This window comes from Cyphellophora attinorum (assembly GCF_001299255.1).
Source record: "Cyphellophora attinorum strain CBS 131958 chromosome Unknown Contig12, whole genome shotgun sequence".
Lineage (NCBI taxonomy): Eukaryota > Fungi > Ascomycota > Eurotiomycetes > Chaetothyriales > Cyphellophoraceae > Cyphellophora > Cyphellophora attinorum.
The window spans coordinates 683,832-703,992 of record NW_017253240.1 but is presented as its reverse complement, the minus strand read 5'-3'; the positions used below and the strand labels follow the sequence as shown (position 1 = coordinate 703,992).

Genomic DNA, 20,161 nt, shown 5'->3' with positions numbered 1-20,161 from the left:
AGATCGAGGCCGCATCAGTGGAAAATGTGCACGCAGGTGCGAATGATCGTTGAGCGAGCGGAGATACGAGTCCAATAGCATCAAGTTACATGGTCCAGCGATCGCAGTAACTTCCATATGTAAGGTCTTTACACAGCGCGCTAACTGTCGTGTGAATCCTCGCCGTTTTAGAGACCTCTACACTTCGAATTGACAATGGTATTGCAGGTCGTCATTGGCTCGTATGTACTATGCGGACTGCGCTGTAGCAGCTGTTGCTGTTCGAGCAGGCTTCAGACTCCCGAATCGCAGAAAGTTAACTTTGATCCGGCTACCCTGCTAGATCTATGTGAACGATTTCCTCGGAACCTGTGGAATGGCCTCCAGCTTCTCGGTGCGACTAAGCTTAGCATTGAATTCGTCCAGTCTATCCATCGGCAGGTCTAAAAACAAGTGCTTATTCTTCCACCTCACCTCGCTATGTGCAAACTCCTTCTCACTGCCAGGTGGTGGTGGCGGCTCCGTGATCTTTGTGATCAGATACGCCGTGGACGCCTCCGCGATGCCGTAGATCAACACACCGAGGAGTGGAATCTTGACCATGACTGCGAATGCGACGCTAAAGCCAAACAGAACGCCAGCACGATCGATGAACCATGTCTTCTTCTGTTCCTTTGTGAATCTGATGCGGTGAAAGTATGGTTCCAGGAGCTGTCGCATCAAGCTTCGTGAAGAGAAGTACGTCTGCAGGAACTGGACGAAGTATCGCTTCGGGACGACGAAGCCGATAGCAAAGACGGCTGTGGCCGGTACGGGTCCAACGGCTTTGTTGAAGGTATAAAACGAGGCTGCCGGAAGGACAAGAGGACCAATGCCAGGAACGAATGTTAGGCCATACGTTGCCAGCGAAATGGCTGCTCGTCGTCCGTACTTCATTGCAAACAACATCACACCGTCCATGACAGTTCGCTTCTCCTTCTTCTCCCTCTCGCCGTGCGTCGAGTACATCGCCAAGGTTGGGTGGTACATGGCTCGGAGTTGGCTCGGGTCGTCTGATTTGTGCTTCTGGATGTAAGTCTGGTCGACCCATCGAAGGCTGTCCATGAACATGTTGTCCAGCGTTGGCGTGATGGAGCTCATGATCATCATGAGCATGAATGGAATCTGTAGAACGCTCTTCGATATGAAGTCCAGTCCGTCGATGATTGCGTCATCCCATCCTTCGCCTTCCAGGTCCATGAACATCGACAGGAACCATAGTAGTACTCTGATGCCGTAGATTGGGACATTGAGGATGATGCGGATTGCCAGTCCAGCACATACTGCGATGGCAGCTTGTCTGTAGTGATGGGTGGTGAACAGGTCTGGATTCTGCAGTGCCCGATGAGCACCCACAAAGGTCAACTGGGCACCCCGTAGGATGGCATTGGGGTCGAAGTTGGACATGGTGGTGAGTCTGTCACGAGGCAGCTCGACCTTGCCCAAGTGCTAGCAGAGTGACCACGCCGTGAGACTCAAACAGAAGCAAGCTGTTTGCTCGTGTGAGGAAGTGATGAAATATGACGAGGCGTCCTGTGGCGCGGCGGGTGCCTCATCCAGCCACCGCTAGTGGGCGCGTAAATCAACGTCATTTGGGTCCTTTGAGATTGGCGAACGCCTTCAAGAGTTGCCAACTCCATCCTCCTGCATTAACCTCTAAACCGCCATGTCACACACGCGACACGCGTTCGAAGTCACGATATCCCTATTCTGAGCATCTACTCTACTCTTGCGAAGATGCGCCATGGCCAGCTCGTCAGCCTACGGTGAGAGACCGCCTCTCCAAGGCTATAGACGCTCGTTCACTGCGCCGCACCGACAATTGTCCTACCACGAACGAGCAGCACTCGACAAGTCGGACGCCGACTCAGGCGTCGTGTATGAGCACCCGCATGTCCGAATCATCAGCTTCGCCCCGCCGAACGAGTCCATTGTCTCGAGGAACAGCGAAACACATGCCGATGCCGACTATCCCATCGACACCATAGAAACGCTGCCATGGCGATCACGGACGGAAGATCTGACAGCCACCGGGCCCATGCGAATCGAGAAAGTGCAAGGCTCTGTCAATTTTCTGAAGTGTGGACACAATTTCGTGCACTCGATACTACGGAATTCACAGTGTTGGTGTGTTGACGGAGAGTCCAAGTTTGTCCTTCGGAAACGCAAGTTGGAGTATTATCGGATTGAGCTGCCAAAGGAGACGACGGAGGAGAGGGCGAAGGTGGAAGAACTCAAGACTGTACTAGCGACAGTGCTCAAATATGAGAAGACACCGTGTCCGTTCAAGCGAGCATTCCAGGTTGAGCTACCAGATGATGCCATCACACCGCGGCGGAAAGGCAAGTGGAAGGCAAGAGACAGCAGCTTACTCTCGTCGCCCGATCTAAACACACCCTCGGTGCGGAAGTGGAAGAGCTCGCGCCCGTCCATGCCATACACGCCACCCAGCGCGTTCCCGGACTCGTTCAACAAGCGCCGTACGTCGGAATTTGTGCCTGACAGCCCCATCACGCCAATGTCTGCTCCAGTACAGCGCCGAAGCTCGGTCGCGGAGCGTCGAGCAGCCTTTGAGCATATGCAGTCATCGTCGCGACCTTCCTCACGACCGCCTTCTCGACCACAGACGCCTACGAGTACGTCGTCTGGTCACAGCTTCGAAGATGATGGCAGTTCAGACCGCGATCGTAGCATTGAGGAGACCGATTCCGTCCTTGAATCTGCTGATCTCGAAGACGACGGAAGCCATCCATTGAATGGCAATGCACGAGTTCCGAGTCCTCTCATTAACGAGACAAGTTTGCACACGGACAATGAGGCCGAGCCTGAGAGGGAAGTAGAGATAGAGCCTACGAACACCAGTGAAGAAACCGACGAGGTGTTTCTGCCAGAATATCATGAAGAAGTTGCGCCCGGTGAGGGTTCGGCAATGGTAGCGGATTCGCAAGGCCCCATTTTGGACATGGCGGAGGACGAAGGCATAACAGATGTCAACGAGCCTTTGCCAGATCAGGAACATATCATTGACGCTCCGAACAAGGACGTACAGGAGGAGACGACCCAGCAAGAACCTGCAGCATTCGAAGAGGAAGCAGAACCAGTCCCTTCAAACAACACAGATACTGAAGCACCGACCACGGAGGCCGAAGCCTCAGTACTTGACGAGACAGCAAGCATTGCATCGACAGCAGATTCGTTTCACAGCACGGATGATATACCAGACCATATACCAGATGTCGATCCAACACCACTTGCACGCGATCACGATCCATTTGCTTCCAAACAATACTCCCACAAACGAGACATCTCCGAACTCACAGTCACGGCCTCCACATTCAGTGAACAAGCAGACAGCGACCCACCGATTACACCTCGTCTAATCCAATCCTCTATGTCCGATCAGTCATGGCCAGACATCCAAACGCCTTCCTCTTATCTTCAAGACGGCCTACGCCAGCGCCAGAAAGGCGCTCGATCACTCTCACCTATGCCGTCGTCCCACATCCTCGCGCCCTCCTCGTCCGACCAACGGCAGCCATCACCCGCCCGCTTCTCGGCCACAGTGATCCAAAAAGCCGCCACCATAGCCGTGACCAAACCCCTCGAAGTCGTCGTCCTGGTCGTCCAGATCCTCGCGCGCATAGCCGGCGGAGCCACCTTAAATGACCTGCTCAATGGTGGACTATTCCAGCAGCCACCACAAAGGACGACTCGTCAGCACAATCGTAACCCGAGTTTTCCAGATCGAGTTGTTGCACAGTCTGACGATGAGGAGGAAGACGATTTCGGCGTGCCGATTCGCATCCGGACGCGGAGTTGGGAGCAGAGAGGGGTGCCGCAGGGTGGTTTTGTGCCGGTCAAGGAGGAGAGGGAGAGGGATGAGGATGTTGATTCTTTGTTTGCGGATGATCTAGATTGACGTGATCTGATCTGACCACGGAGCTATACACTCATGATAGGTAGCAGTGGACAGGACCAGCTTTGTGCTAGATACCATTCACAGACACGACTGTAGCTTTGTACTATAGCGCGGACAGTTCTTGCCAGATGCAATAAAGCTAGTAGTCCCTTTCCGCGGTTGGCTGTCGTCAGGTCTTTCTCCATCTCCTGCACGACATCGTGTTCGGGAAGTGGTCTCCGCGCTTGGACTTGGACTGCTTGTCCTTTTGAAAGCCATGCTTTGTCTTTCCCTATTGGTCCAACACGCTGAAATTTCTCTGGAAGGGACGCTGTTGATGTGCATCTGGCTTCTCGCTCTAGGGAGGGCTTGCTCCTTTTTGGAATTATCTTCGGTGACTGGTCGGTCGAGCAGCGACTCTCGGGCGCATATGGAGCGTGAGATGAAGGGCGCCACACAATTTGACCAAGACCGGCTGTCCGTAGCAGTTCTGCCGTCATGCTCTGGATCATCTCACGGTAGACCTCTATTTCGATCATTTCCCACCGGCCTTCTTCTTCCCACCCTTCTTCTTGGGCTTCCTTTCCCTCTTCCTGAGACCGGTCATGCTTGTTTTGCACGTCTCGGCAAGTTTCGCAAAGAACTCTTCCGCCTCGCTTGCCTCAATCACTGTACTGATCTTCACCTTCTTTCCTTCCAACTTCCTCGCTTGGGTTTTGGTGTGGTGGGTTTTGGGGGTTGCGGCGCCGTTCGTGGCTCGCACTAATATCTTTGGCGCGGCTGATGTATCGCTGGTCATTGCGGTGTCGGTATCTGGCGAGGGAGCGCCGAAGAGGGCTTTTTGGGTGAGAAAGACGGAGCCGTGGTTTGCGGTGGTTGTACTGGTGAAGAGGGTTGTGAGTTGGGCGAGGAAATCGCTTGGTGTGAGGCGAGGAGTTTCTGAGGACGGCGCCATACTGGCTTACGAATCGCCTTCCGTTGACGGCTGGCTGGCCGGGTGCAGAGCGATGCGTGCACGCAGGTGATGTTGGTCTGGTCAGATGTGGTCGGGTCGCAGCGAGTCGTATTGGTGGATGGCGGAGGCGTGCATTGACAGCAGCGACCTGGAGAGTTAGTTGCCGCAAACAGACTGCCTACAATGTCTTGCTATGAGGCAACGTAGACTGTGTCGGGTTAGATATGTGTATAGAGTACGTTTCTTTCTTCGTGTTGGATCGGATTTCTCGAGCAGCGCGGGGTGTACTCTTAATTCCGCTCATCTCCGTGTCGCAGAATCTCGACATTTGGAGAAAAAGTCCTGGACCAAAAGTCCAAAAGTTCGCGAAATGGATGGCATGTCGAAATTCCGTGTAGGCTCAAACAATGTCGCGCGGGCCAGTGCTTCCGGTTGGGCTACAGCGTGAGCTGGGCTTGGAATCACAACAAAGTAGGAGAGGCAATGGTGTGCGGACGCGGAAAGAAGAAAGGCGGGCTGGGAGGGTTGAGAAACGGCAGCAGCCTGTGATGCAGCAGCGGAGGCAGGGCGGCCTTGGAGGCGTCGGAATCAGGTTGCTGGCAGGAGAGAAAATGCAGTCAAGCCTGTGGGAGAGCATGCCAATAGGGAGGTCTCTGACGCCGAAAGTGACGCATCTGCCAAAGAAGAGGCAACCAACATTCGAACAACGGCGAAGAGACCCAAAGTCGACGCGAAAGCAGCATCGTCGCGAAGACCACAGCCGCACGAAAGCGACTCAGAAGACAGTTATGAGGATGAGGGCGACGGCGACGTAGAAGAGGACGACGACGTGGAGCAGGAGCAGGAACAGCAAAGCGATGAGGACGTATATGAACGACTGTATCGTGGCTCCTCCCCCGAAGTCGTCCTGGATGCAAACTCGCGATCGTACAAAGACCGGCAAGCAGAGGAGGATGCCGATGTGGCTGCCCTTGAGAAGAAGCTAGGTCTTCGAGGGAAGAAGAGGAAGGGTCCCGACGATGACGGACTCGCAAATATATTGGGTGATTTCGACGAGGGCGACAAGGACTCACGGACCCAGCACGAAAGCGTCGAGTGGTTGAGGAGCAAGCGTCAGAAAGCTCTGCAGCGGCAAGAGGAGAGTGACGAAGACGAGTCCGACGACGAGTCCGACAATGAAGAAGGCTCGGAAGGCGTTCCTCTACAGGAAGACTTTGAGGGCTTCGAGTCAGACGAAGCCGACGAGCCACTTCAGGAGGACATCGCTAAGAGGGTGCGCGAGAACCCCTATGTTGCACCAGTCTCATCTACGGCCAAGTATGTCCCGCCTTCATTGCGGAAAGCACAATCCGAGTCCAGTGAAGCAACACTGCGCCTACGACGTCAGCTCCAAGGTCACCTCAACAAGCTCTCCGAGGCCAACTTGATCTCTATCGTGACAGAAGTTGAAAGCATGTACCGGACGAATGCACGCGGTGATGTCACCAACATCCTCATCGACTTGCTGCTGAATCTATTCACGACGCCTTCTACACTGAGCAATACCTTCATCATCCTACACGCCGCATTTGCCACTGCACTGTACAGGCTGATCGGCGTCGACTTTGGCGCCCAACTCATCTCATCGCTGGTTGACCGCTTCCTGGACCATCACCAGAACACCACTACCGCCACTACAACACCCAAAGAGCCGTTAAATCTGCTGTCTTGGCTCTCCTATCTTTTCACGTTCTCTCTGGTTGCCTCGCCACTAATTACATCATTGATTTCCCGCCTGCTCGAACCACTGACGGAGACGAATGCTGAGCTTCTGCTGCGGATCATCCGCGACTGCGGCCCCCAACTCCGATCCACAGATCCAACCGCCCTGAAGACTATCGTCTTTCGGACTTCAGCAGCAGTGGAAAAGCTGCAAGCCGGAGGACAGACTATCAGTGTTCGCACGAAGTTCATGCTCGAGACCATTAAGGACCTCAAGAACAACAAGCTTCGCCATTCGACCGCAGACGTAGGCGCAAGCAGAGAACATATTACACGAATGAAAAAGGCCCTCGGGTCAATGTCGAACAGGACGTTACGTGCGACTGAGCCTCTTCGGATCGATCTCTCAGACATCCTCGACAGTGACCGCAAAGGCAAGTGGTGGCTTGTCGGCGCCAGCTGGAAGGGTCACGATGCAGATGCGCCGCCCGTCGCAGACAAAAGCGTCGACGAAGCGTACCCGCCAACATGCCAGCCGATCAGATGGGTCAGCTCACCGAGCAGGCCGACGTCTCGATACCTGCTCTAGCATCCTCTCTGCGACTCAACACTCCGCTCCAGCACACAATCCTATCCGCAATCGCCAATTCGCTATCTGGGACCATGGCCCACGAACATATTATCAAGCTGAATCTCAAGAATGCACAAATTCCGGAGATCCCGGTCGTCGTCTTGCGCTGTTGTGCGGCCGAGCCAGATTGGAATCCATTTTACGCTCAGCTTGCTACGCGTCTTTGCGTCTATGGTTCTAAGGCCGCCCGAATATGCAAGGCTTGGCAGTTTGCTGTTTGGGGCTATCTGCGGAGTATAGGGCTGACGGCGGCGACTCAGATGGCCTAGACGAGATAACTACTCCTGATGACGACGAGGCAGGAGGTGGGTTGACGAGCATGGCTGCCCTTAGCAATACCGCTCGACTGACTGCGGCTCTCATTCATGCTGGACATCTCTCGTTGAGTGTGCTCCGGACTGTCGACTTGCATCTCTTGAAGGACGACTCGAAGGCCCAATTGTGGGTAGAACTGCTGCTGGTGCAGCTCCTCGTGTTGTGCAAAGGCGACGAGGCCATGATTGGGAGAATCTTCAAGAAGCTCGACGCTACGCCACAGGTGGTGCCCAGGCTGAGGGTGTTTATGAGGAAGTATGTGAAGTCTGGTGATTTGGCGGAGGACAAGGAGGGAAAGAGACTGGTCAAGGTTGGGTATAAGACAGCAAGCCGGGTCCTTGAAGGGCTCGGACGGCAGCAATCATGAGATATTTAGCGAATCGTGGAACTACCCAGGGAGCTCCTTCCCACGACTACTTATATCGAGTGCGCAGGCACGATAGATCTGGACTTATCGAGACACTCCGCCCCACAAGTCGCGTCTTCTGGTCTCGAATCGTACAAACTTCCTGTCAACTGCGACCTCATGTTGTCGGCTTCAGTTCATTATGGTTCTCACATGTCAGTACGGAGACCTTCGTAAGTAGGATCTCGCAACGCTTGCCGGTACCAATGACCTCGTCCTTCTCGATACGACCGTTCAAGTGACCTTCGATTGGATTTCGCTCGTTGCCGAACAAGTAAGAGCACCACGGTGGAGAGACATGTCCAAAGATCAAAAAGAAGTTCTGATGGCACTACGACTCGAACGTAGCTCTCCCTCTCGCGTTATCTCTTCAGGTATCTGCCCCGGGGCAAGTTCTGGGTCGCCTACATCCTTATCGTTGGATGCAGGGCTTTCTGGATCGCCTACAATCTTCTTGTTGGTTGCAGGACTTACAAATTCGCAGCCGTGGTGCACCACCAATCTGGAATTCGCTTCCCTGGTCATAGTGCCAGGCAAAGCGCGCTGAGTTTACCGTCGAGGATTTTAAACTGAGGACGTGTTGACCTGGTACACCATGCCATCTCTGTGTGGATATTGTTGTTGAAATTTGCGGAAGGGCAATACATGGACTTTGACGCAGGTCGTGCGAGCAAGTGACTGACCGCCACAGTTCACCAAAGCCATGGGCGCAACTTCTGCATTCGAAGCCGTGACGGGAGCATGCTTTGCGGCCAGCGGCAGCTATACGCTGTCTCGTACTACCTACTTCACGACCATAAGCGGCTACAGCCCTTTGCCCTCCACCTGTGTACCTGTTCAGCACGCCCGCAAACCCATTTCGTCCGCAGCGAATGCAAAAGCGCAAAAAGAACTTCAGATCTGGCGGCACCCTGCATCGAACAAGGATCTCCCTCTGTAACCTCCTCTTCAGGCATGCTCCAGGCTCACAGCTAGCCAACCTCTTGAGGTCGGCATCATAGCACAAGGGAACTGATCAATTTTGCGGTTGATGCAGCTTTGCACTCCGATGACGGCATAAGACCACCGATCGGAACGACCTGACTTCGATCCAGTCGAGGCCGTGTTTCCTGAAGAGACTTCGATATGAGGACGTGTTGACCGTATACACCATGCCACCTTGTGTGGATTGTTGGCGACTTTTCAGGCCGGGCATTAGATAACGAAGACATGGCTGGCCGATAGTGGCGAGCGTGTGGTGGAAGCCTGGGTCATTCTTCTACGGTCCAAAAAGCAACGGGCAAACAGCCCCCTAGCAGTGGCCACCGGCTGTCGCGTATCACTTTACGACAAGAAGCAGCTACGGCCATGTGATCTATAACCGCTCATCCCTCCTACGATATAATCCTGGCCACAGCGATTCAAAAAGCAAAAGGAACCAGAACGTTGACAGCACCCTGATTTGAACAGGGGTCTCCCTCAGTATACATCTCTTCAGGTATGCCCCGGGGCGAACAACTGACCGACTCAATGAGTACGGGCCAGTAAACAGAAACTGATCAATTTTCAATTGAAACAATTATAACTTCCGATCGTGGAAAGCGACGAACGGATTGACCTAAATCCAATGGAGTCAGGGTCGTACAGCCTGAAGAGATTCGATATGAGGACGTGTTGACCACTACACTATGCCGTCCCTGTGAATGATACGCGAGGACTTGTTGGGCGAGGTTTGTGGACGAGTTGTATACGTACCGACCTCAATGCTTATTGCTCAAACGCTTAGAGGAGAAATGCTAAGTGTTGCAATGACACCGGGAGCGGGTGCATGGGAAGCTACCGAGCGTCATCTGTGAGCAACCGCTTTCTACCACGACGCTACGACCTCCACAAAAATGAATCTGCCGCTCACAAGCCTACGAAAAAGTCCTTCACGCTCAATTGGCCGTCCTCTGCTTTCCGAGAAGCGCAAAAAGAGAACCACGACGGCACCCTGGATCGAACAGGGGTCTCCCTCTCGCGTCAATCTCTTCGGCTTGCTCTTCGGTATTGCCCCGGGGCACACTCCCATCCGCGGCGGACCACGCATTGGAAGAGCCTTCCTTGAGAAGGCCACCTTGACCTCTCAAGGGAGGCTCAGCTGCTATACCTTCGAGAGCTTCAAGATTCTTGACTGAGGACGTGTTTGGACCTGCTACACTATGCCGTCCTCATTTACGTGTTCCGCGGTCGATTGTTGAGCGAAAATCTGGCGAGGTCAATACATGATCTCAGACCTAGATGTCCAATGCCTCCCACGCGCAATCCGGATACGGTAAATGCTTGGACGCTCTCGCGGATATCTGCTTTAGTCAGGAGTACCTACCTATCCGTGTCTGGCTGAGAATCTACCAATTATTGGGCTCGATCATATCCACCACACGAGACTCCGCTTCCAGCTCCGGAGGACACTAGAGCCCACAAACTCTGGACCAAGTCTACAAGGACACTTTCACAGCTACGAAAATTTGCAGAAAGGAATCTGACGACCCCTTGATTCGAACAAGGCGCTTCCTCTCTGCTGAAGCCCCTGAGATGTGCCACAGAGCCCACAAGGCGTCCCGTGAGAGCGTCTGACAGACTGGCACAGAGCACGCGTTGGACGACGTCGATGCGAGGACGTGTTGACCATATACACCATGCCGTCTGGGAGGTGCTTGGGTGTAGATTGTTGTATGGAAACGGAACAGAAGAACTATTTGAACCTAGGACTGTCGTCCGGTCTGTGCTCAAAATCGCGTCGCAGCGAGCAGAAATGGGAACCACGGAAGTGGTTTGGGCGATGAGACGGATACCCGTTCGCGCTAGCGAATGCTCGTGTGACCTCGACAGCGACGCAAAAGAGTAATTGGCACGACATGCGACTGCCGAGTGGAAGTGCGGCCAGGAAGCGAACGGCGGATCTATGCTTCCTGCCTTGCCTGCTCCCTAAGCCGGCACAGATGCGTTCTGGTCGGAATCCGTCGGGGCTTCGGTTGCCTCACCGGCCCTTCCTCAGCAAGGCTGGCGCATGGCCATCTTGACTACGCTGCACACTACTGGAGCCGGAAGAGCAAAAAGATGACACCTTGGCTCGAACAAGGCGCTTCCTCTTCTCAGAAGTCTTCAGGTATCTGTATCTGATTGCCCGCAAAGCCGAGCGAAACAAATTGTTGCGCTACAAATTGTAGCCAGATCCGTACAGTACGGATCAGCGGAAGTACCGCTTTCCCACTGCTTCGCTAACGAGCGAAGAGTCGGTGATGCCCACTGCCTCGCATTGTGCGAGGAAGTCGGTTGTATGTCCCGTTGCTCCATATACCATGAAGAACAAGGCTGTGGACGAAGCAACTGGTTATTCAGTCGATGGACCATATACCGTCAGACTATGCTGTGAGGACGTGTTGCCAGATACACCATGCCATCTCGTTGGGATTGTTGCTGAGAAATCTGTCGGTTTAATTTACATGGACATGATGATTGATCTAGAAGCCAGCGTGGGAGGCTCCGAAGTAGCCGGGAATGTAGCAAACACCCTGACACATGGGGCTGGGGTCGGCAAAGGGTAGCTGCATTATGACAGCGGTGCTGCTCCACCGGGTCCTACCATATCGAAAGGACCCGATCAACACCAAATCCGGAGCAGGGACCTTGGACTCAGTGCCTCGGCGTACCGTTGACCACTTTTCTCACCGAAGGACTAGATACAAAACAGCAAAAAGAAATCAACACCGACGACATCTTGACTCGAACAAGACTCTCCCTCTTTGCAAGAAGTCTCAGGTGATGCTGTGCCCCGGGCCCGGGAACTGCAATTTGCAGTGACTGCGATTGCAGTAAATCCGTGTATACGGATAAAGCACGAGTATGCTTCACTATCGCCTCGGCGAGATGGATGGATGCGCGAGATGATAGGATGGTGTGACACCACCAGACTAGCGTTGCCGTCAGCTCGGTGGCCCATGCAGACACCACCGTAAGACTTTGTTGCGAGGACGTGTTGGACCTGATACACCATGCCATCGAATGGGTGTTGTAGTTGTTGACGAGAAATTCCGCGCAGAACCTGATAAGTGTGACCATAGCCCAGGCTTGCCTGCTGTGACTGGTCCAAGGCAGGTGCTTCCGGTATTGATGGACGACGTGCAGGTTAAGCGGTGACGGCTACGGATGCCTGCCTCATACCGCCAGTCTCTGTCCGGCAGTAGCGAATCTGATGGTAGGCTTTGACCTGCCCAGGTTCAGCCTCAAGTAGCAAGCCGCAGGACTGGGTGGTGACAGTCAGGACACGTTAAGGCTTCAGAGCGGGTGTTCGTCCTGTGCTGAAGTTCACCTAATCTTCTTGGCTGGAAATGCTGCTGTTGATGCGGACTCGACTTGCGCCAATCATTCGGGCATCGAAATGCGGTATCCCTGCTCTTTTGGAAGGTGTGCTGATAAATGCGGCGGTTGCAGTGGGGGTCTCTACCGTCCGATTATAACGGTGCACAGCCGCCCCCATTCCCCCCCAATAACCCAACTACCTGGTACCTGATCCACCAACTCCATGGCCGTATACTGCGATCTAAGCGCAATTACTAACTTCAGAAAAACCCAATGGAGACAACATCGGTGGATCCACCGACTATACATTTCCACTATGTGACCATCGGCCAGAAACGACTATCAGGTCAAGAGCGTCGTCATGCCGAGCTGGCCGACGCTGCCGCGCGAAGCCATGCTGCCCTTGTGTCTTACGCAAAGAACAGGACGCAGCGGAGAGCATCGAAGTCCCCTTCGTCAAAGCATGCTGCCATCAAGAGTGAGCACCCAGCAACAGATGCAGCCTCATGTTCTGCAATACTGTCGATTAACACCGGGCCGCTCGACCCATTCGTCTCGCTGACCATTTTCCTTTCGCCATATGACAGAAGTCTAGTCCATGAATGTAGGTCCCCATCCCCTGTTTTCGCGTTGACAGACCCTCACCCCCTCTAGACCTCCTCTCCGCCCCCCAACAGATCTACGGCACCACACCCAAGTCCCTCTTCTGCCCCGTCCGCATTTCCAGCCTTGTAGGCATCGCCTCCAACGAGATCTGGCTCCGATGGATGCTTTATCTCGTGGAGCACCGCCGTACACAGCTGCGTGGCGAGTCCATCGACTCCTCCGCAACCCTCCTGCGCCGCCGCACAGCAAATTACCGTGCCATGCAACAAATCATAGCGGTGTCCGACCCCAGCACTCTCTCCGACGAAGTCTTTTACAGCCTCGTCTCCGCCGGCGCCGCTGAGTTTCGAGTCAACAGACCTAGTACCGCCACTAAGCATCTCGAGGCAGGGCTAATGCTCGTTGACGCGCGCCGCAAAGCCAACAAACCCCTTCCCGATATCAGCACGACTGGCCTCATCTCTTGTAGCACCTATATCGGCTACGGCGTGCGCGACTACTTCCGCACTCCCGAAGCGCTTGCATTCGCGCAGTCCAACGTCTGCCAGCGCCTTCGCTCGGTCCAGACGTGGATCCTCGCAATGCGTCAACAGCATCGGCACTCCCCTGGCGTAGTGCCTTGTGGTGCCACACACTCACTAGTATCTGCAACATCGCATGAGCAGAGTCCCATCTCCCCTCCAACAACCTCCTATCCCTTCCTCCTCCGCCACATTCACGCCGGCCTGACCGCCAGCAGTACCTCTCTCTACGCCACACGCACTTGCCTCGGCATCCTCTTCGCGCTCATCTCCACCCTCTGGTCCTGTCGACACGACGAGCTCGCCTCGACGGAGTATCTGCGGGAGTTGGAGCAGTACATCCGCGGCAGCGAAGCACCGACCTGTTCTACTGCCGCTGCTTCTGGTGGCGACGTGAGAGACGAGCGTGAGCTAAGATTGGCGCCCATGACAATTCTGTGGATTGTGTCATTTTGTGGCAGCAGGGTTCAGGAGAAGTATGGAGGACAAGGGAGAGGCGGAAGACTGTATGATTTTTGGGAGGTGGTCGAGTTTGTGGAATTAGTTGTGCATGTGGGAGGGAACATGGCAGGCAGGACGAGGGAGGCGTTGGGGAGTTGGATCCTTGTGGGGCTTGGGGAGAGGGAAGAGGAGGCGAAGATGGTGGTGTTGGAAGAGAGGGAGAGGGAGAGGAAAACAACAGTTAGGGAGGTTGGGAAGCAGTCGATATGGTGGGACGGAGGGGGTGGTGGGAGTGGGGTGACTTCGATGGGCCTCCATACAGGAGCTTAAGATTGGTATTGTGGACTGGGATTTCAATAGGGCTACAGGTGGCTACGCATTTCACTATCTTCGCTCCTTACTCATGGGCGTGTCCCGTGAGCCCTCGTCGACTTTTAAAAAGACCATCGCACCCATAGCATAAGCTCCTCTTCTTCAGATCCTCGTTAGGAGTAGCCCTACACTGACCGGACCGTCGCCCGCGTACACATTCCCTTTCGCTCAAGAAGCAAACGATAATCAACAAGATGACAGCACCACGGCTCGATACTCTGAAGAGCAAGTATTGACCTTGTATTAAAGTGAATGAAGGTATTCATCTGGCTGTGACATCCTTCTCGAATCCACAGCCAGGACTCAAGGACCAGCGTCCCAAAAAGCAAAAAAGACATGCTGACAGCACCCTGATTCGAACAGGGGTCTTCCTCGGTGTTGAACAGCTTGCATTTGTCGGATATCGTGATCATCTGTCAAGATCTTATACGGCTGTCCTGAGTATTCATTGTGAACTAGCACGAGAATGTGTTGGACCTGCTACACTATGCTGTCGAAACCATGAGTAGAATGGTCGAGTTTGTTGGAGGAAGTTTTGTGGTGTTTGATATAGACAGATCAATCTGAGGTGTCGATAGTGAAGTGTCAGGAAGTGAGCGTGATTTGAGCTCAGACTTAGTCCTCATGCGAGCCGCATATACCGAAGAGAAGGATGAAAAAAGCAAAAAGAATATTCTGACAGCACCCTGGTTCGAACAGAGGGCTTCCTCGTATGTGCAGCCACACCTGTCCACACGTGAACATGTGCCTAATGTGAAGACACACTGGTGTATCGGACAGGCTCGCGCGGTGGCTTAGCACGAGGACGTGTTAGACCTGCTACACTATGCTGTCGAAAGATTCGGGAGTATGCGTGAATATGTTATGGGCGAAAAATCGGGGTTTGTAATATACATAGGTTGGCCGCCCTTGTGGTAGTGAACTTCCAGAGCTGTGAGTCAATAAGTGCAGTTAAGCGAATTGGAAGGAGGGAATTTAGTAAGAAGCTGAGGGCGATGGATCGACAAGGAGACCAAGAACTGCTGCGGATGTTGAGCTAGAGTATCAGCAATTAGGTTAGTTGTCAGGTGCACTACGCTAAGCCTTTGCGCTGCAATTCGGGTCCTCCAGCGATCGAAAGCGGACAATTGCCTCCATCGTATCAAGCCTTCCATAACATCATTGGCCTAGACCTTGGCGGCGCACGCCCAGCTCCAAGTCCTTGACAAGGGTCGTCCTCGCTGCTTCGTGGGCCCGACAACACTCCAGGATTCGCCCGTCTCTTTGTACTCAGCAGCGTAAACTTCCATTTTCAAGCAGCATACCAGCCCGCCAAGCTCAACAACGGCGCAACAGCCACCGAGGTCAAAGGAGAATAGACACCCGCTGCGGCATACCGTCTCGCCGCCCAGAGCGATGCCGCCAGCAGGGACCAGAACAGTGTCTTCTCGGGCGTGGTCTTCGGTCCGCCTGTGATGGACCAGTAGTAGTTGTAGACCGCTTTAGCATGGATCAGAAAACGCCTGTGTCATTAATCAGCGAAACTTACCTAGAGTGGCGAACCCGGCGTTCATGTAGTCCCAGCCATTAGCGGTGCCAGCGGCGGCGGTGCGCTGTTGTCGCGTGCCTTTGGAGAGTGTTTCCAGCGACGGGTCGACGTGCTCTTTGCCGAAGGCGATGTGGCCGGGCACCGAGATAGCGTTGAGAGCTGCGCTGATGCGGAAGAGGTAGATTGCTGCTGTGCTTGGGTAGACGGCGGCCATGGCTCAAGGCGTCAACAGGATCGGCCTGAGGTGTGAGGCTGAGTTCGTGGTTTGGTCGTATAGTCCAAGGGTGAAGCTCGGTGAAGGTGTTGTCAGAATGCCTCTTCGCAGGTTAAGATTTGTCCTGATTGTTGTCCGGGGTAGGGCGTGCTCACAGCTGACGAGAAACGACGTCGAAACAAAATGCTCTCGGCCCCTCACGTCTTCCGCCCCAGTGAGCTCTCGGAACAAGGAAGGTCAGTGGCTCGTTTGCAGCTTCACTCGTCTTAGGGTAGTTGACGCTCGGGGTTGTGGTGTAACCAATGACTCGACGTACCTCGGCATCGTGGCTAGGCTAGAGGGGTCAAGCCACAGTGTGGCACTAGATTTCCTCTTCACCATACTTGAGCAGGGAAGAAGGAAATATGGCCATAGATCGACATGGCAGTCGCATCATAATGAGCAACAACGGAGTAATTGCCCCACAGGCGACAGCTTTGCCTCGTGAATGACTTCTCCGGATTTACGGTGCAGCACTGAGGAGGAACTCCCCCGCGAAAAACGTCCGTAGCATCTCCGTCCTGGGACACGAGGAAGCAGCTCTGGGAGCTCGAGCTCGAAGCTACTGCGGCGCTCAAGTAAGTGCAGAGCATGAGAGGTGCACTTCCCTCTTCGAGCCCGTGTCTGGGGCGAAGACGCGTCTCTGTTCTCAGCAGCAGACGCGAGCTGATGAATAACAGAACCTTCAATGCCAGAGAGAGCCTTGTCCTCCGCCATCAGCCTCGCTCGCCGTGTTGGGCTAAACTTTGAAGCGGCGACACCGGCTCTACGGCCAACGTAGAGACTCAGGAGCTCTACCATGTCAACACCTCAACAACAATCGATCCAATCTGCGATCAACTACGCGTTGAGTCGATAAAGTACAGATGACTACAGCACTTGCTCACGGCATGGCCGAACAGGCGTGCTACGCGTTCTAGACGACGATGATGTCACGCCTGCTTCTGGCGTACTGCCCGATAGAGCGCTCACAACATGATCTTTCGTCGGAGTACAGGACACCTGGGTGGCACCTGGGTCACACCCGGGTGAAACACTTGAGATCCTACACGTGGACGCGAAGCCGTGCAACAAACCTGCCTGAATACCATATCTTGACATCAGCAAATCACGGTCTCCGTGAGGTAGCTTATCTCATCTATCAGATCCGCTGTGGGCCGCAGATCCAGCGTTCTCAGAGGTCCGTTCCTAGTCAACAAGCGACCATGTACAGGAGAGTGGTCCTTGCAAGGTACTTCACAAAAGCGGTATGCTTCCATCTGCATCGTTGCTTAGCAGCATGAGTAAGTTGTCACGGTGACACTCAACAGCTGTTTCTCCGCAAGGTATTTTGGTTCACTCTCCTTGCGTCGCATCAAAGATGGACCTCTCGACTATGAGCTACGTGTTCACCGCGCGTTCTGCCCCAATGGTCCTCATGGTTGCTTCGGGTCGAAGCTCGCCCTACGTTCCTCGATGAATGTTCGCCGGAAACTTGGTGTGGCTGGTAGATGGACTACCAGCCCACCCCTACTTTCCCCAGTCTGTAAGGTGGTAAGCTCGGTGTGGCTTAAGCGTCCTCCCAAAGCACAAGTCCGCTCCGATCACCTGACCAGGGTGCTACTACCGATGTTGTATGGATCTTATGCATTCGACCTGTCCGATAACATCGATGCTCTCCCATGCTCGCGATCCCTGGAAGGCTCGCTCGACACTCGGAACGAGGCACAAGCGACTGTGTGCATGTCTAGCGAGAATGTGAGTGCACTTTGTTCATTTTGCGACCAGGGACAGCCCCGTGGCCGACACTTCATCACATCAGCAGTGCTACGTCAGAATCAATACTGCAGGTGATCACTAAAGGATTCCACAACTTCTGGAAGGCTTCCTGCGAAAATCAGATTCACACCGGGCTTGTTGCCGAACGCATGGCATCTGCGGACAGCTGTTCCCAATGTCGAAGGACTTGACCTCACCAGTGATACTTGGGAGCTGTGACGTGTGCAACTAAGCTGCCAGTAGCTGCTCAGGATCCATTGGCATGACGTCGGATGGCTCCAACATGGTGGTGTGAGAATCACTGGCCATTGAGGGTGGTCAGGATCATCGGCAGACGCTTGCTGTCGCGACAGTCTCGACTTACAGCTCTGCGGTCGACTGTTGCCCGCACAACTGGCAATTGCGACAGCAAATTACTCTCGGTCTGTCTGATGAGCTCTAAGTTGTTCCAAAAGCACTGGGTGTGGCTATCGTATCCGCCTAGGGGCCAGCAACAAGCTGTCAGACACTGTGCGAAGGTCGATTATGGCGCCACACTTGCTCCGCATATACAAAGTGCCTTGTGGCACAGATAGCTCGAGCACTGCGCTACTATTCAAGGCTCGGCAGGCGTCGCGTATGGAGGATCGTTGCCTTGCCCCGGGTGCGTCAGCTAAAACGCCCTACAGAGCCTCCCGCACAGATGCCCCGCGGCTCAAACGCTGCCACAGCATAGTGGTCAAGACCCGCTTCAGACACAAATGCTCAAGTGATCCTGTCGCGTTTTCCACTTCCTCCTACGGGGAAGTCGAAACGAATAGTTGGGTTGTATATTTTGACTCTTGAGTTCCCGGCTTTGCATTTCAGCTGTTCTCAAAGCCAAAGCAGGTTGCCTTCTCTGCATATATCAGCCTTTCAACTATGACGTTGCTGTTCGAGGCAGGCACAGTACCAGGACCCTGCATAAGCGGAACTCGCTTTGGATATTCCTTGAGCCCGATGTCCATGCACCGGCAGGGCAACTTGATGCTTGTATCGCCGGCTGACGAGGCAAACTATTGTGCGGCTGACGACCTTAGCAGCCCTACCGGGTTATGCCTGCTCGGCCTGGCAAGATCGGATTTCCCCAACTCCACATGCGTTCCTGGAATTATGCAGGGCTCAGAAGTTGACCTTGATGGATCTCAGGTCCCCGATGAGACCATCATGACTGCTAGAAGTTGGACAGGGCAACCACCCGTACAAACCACAAGCCAGCAGGTCGAGCGAAGATACTCTGCTCGCAGTCCGTGCGCCGTAAAATACATAGCAATTTTTCATCGGCCGTAGACAGCGGCACTCTCAAGCCTTGAGCACCGCCGGGTCCACCCTGATTTGGCAACAACACCGGGTTTACAGATGATCAAGCAAAGACTCAAACGAACGGAAGCGAAATCGTTCTGCAGGTGCAGAATTCGCAGCCACCGAAAATGCCATCCATGTACTATACGAGATTGTAGTCACAGAATCACGCACGGCTCGCATACAAGCTCAAAATAATATGAGAACTGCGCCTCACCAGACGAACCATCAAGATGCATGATCTCAAGGCAGAGGACTCATGATGCTCTCGTGCGTGCTTCTCTAGGCATGCACGAAATTCTCTTCGACCTGCCCAGGAACAGCCGAGAGCACTACACCTTGACTTCAAGCATGAAAAAGTCAAGATGCGAGCCCTAAGAATACATACGATGCGAACGGACTCGTCTAAATTGCTTCCCGCCCGTATCGTACGAGATCCATGCATCCTTCTCGAAGCCTGCCAACCTTCGCAGGCATTTCCCTTTCGAGCCGTGGCTTGCGATCAGTGCAGTAGTCAAACCTTCCGGGTGAAAGGCATATCGGCCACGAACTCGCAGGTAGTGTAGCACCGCGGTGTATCATTAATTCCCGTTAAAGCCAAAGCGCACGCATGCACGCTGAGATAATTCAAGGTACATCGACCTTCCCCTATGCAGTAGGTGGGGCGGTACGACCGCAGATTTGGCAGATTTCTGGCAATTTTGATGATGACACAATCGTTGATCCGCCGAAATCGTATCGATATCGTCTGAAAGGACCCTGAAGATTTGGAAGAGGCGATCGCTTGACGATGCGCCCTCGCCTATCTCTTAGGGCTCGGGCTCAAGGGCTCGGGCCCGGCGTGCCTGGGGTTGTAGTTGGGCGCCCGAGTATTTGGAAGTTTGTCGCTGCTTGTGCCCTGTTTTCTGTAGTAAGTTGGTGATGATCCGGAGCGTTTTGCACGAAGCATGAAATCAAGGCGATGGCAGTGCTTGATAGTACCTGGGCACAAGTCTCGGCAGATCAGGCACCTACATGTTCATACTTCGTCCTAGGTGAGCGCGCGGGAAGAGTGAAGTGTTGCGACTCGTGTGATCTCGTATGTTGAGGCATTTCCGCCCCGTGTGAGGCCGCGTACT

The 20,161-nt window shown here is 54.0% G+C and overlaps 6 protein-coding genes across 6 annotated transcripts; 3 read left to right on the top strand and 3 right to left on the bottom strand.

Annotated features, from left to right (window-relative positions):
• Positions 1-324: 324 nt before the first annotated feature.
• Positions 325-1,425, bottom strand: AB675_7735 (uncharacterized protein; the record flags this gene model as incomplete). Its single annotated transcript, XM_018148125.1, has 1 exon — positions 325-1,425. One exon carries the CDS (start codon positions 1,423-1,425, stop codon positions 325-327), a length of 1,101 nt encoding a protein of 366 aa, XP_018000245.1.
• A 337-nt stretch (positions 1,426-1,762) lies between these two features.
• Positions 1,763-3,937, top strand: AB675_7734 (uncharacterized protein; the record flags this gene model as incomplete). Its single annotated transcript, XM_018148124.1, has 1 exon — positions 1,763-3,937. One exon carries the CDS (start codon positions 1,763-1,765, stop codon positions 3,935-3,937), a length of 2,175 nt encoding a protein of 724 aa, XP_018000191.1.
• A 514-nt stretch (positions 3,938-4,451) lies between these two features.
• On the bottom strand, positions 4,452-4,871 carry AB675_7733 (uncharacterized protein; the record flags this gene model as incomplete). Its single annotated transcript, XM_018148123.1, has 1 exon — positions 4,452-4,871. One exon carries the CDS (start codon positions 4,869-4,871, stop codon positions 4,452-4,454), a length of 420 nt encoding a protein of 139 aa, XP_018000346.1.
• Positions 4,872-5,278: 407 nt separating this feature from the next.
• Positions 5,279-8,864, top strand: AB675_7732 (Suppressor of glycerol defect protein 1; the record flags this gene model as incomplete). The annotated part of the gene is made up of 5 exons (XM_018148122.1): positions 5,279-5,463; positions 5,538-7,062; positions 7,116-7,437; positions 7,464-7,828; positions 8,616-8,864. 5 exons carry the CDS (start codon positions 5,279-5,281, stop codon positions 8,862-8,864), a joined length of 2,646 nt encoding a protein of 881 aa, XP_018000292.1.
• Positions 8,865-12,517: 3,653 nt separating this feature from the next.
• AB675_7731 (uncharacterized protein) lies at positions 12,518-14,142 on the top strand (the record flags this gene model as incomplete). The annotated part of the gene is made up of 2 exons (XM_018148121.1): positions 12,518-12,848; positions 12,899-14,142. 2 exons carry the CDS (start codon positions 12,518-12,520, stop codon positions 14,140-14,142), a joined length of 1,575 nt encoding a protein of 524 aa, XP_018000437.1.
• Positions 14,143-15,475: 1,333 nt separating this feature from the next.
• Positions 15,476-15,926, bottom strand: AB675_7730 (uncharacterized protein; the record flags this gene model as incomplete). Its single annotated transcript, XM_018148120.1, has 2 exons — positions 15,476-15,663; positions 15,713-15,926. 2 exons carry the CDS (start codon positions 15,924-15,926, stop codon positions 15,476-15,478), a joined length of 402 nt encoding a protein of 133 aa, XP_018000384.1.
• Between the last annotated feature and the right edge of the window lie 4,235 nt (positions 15,927-20,161).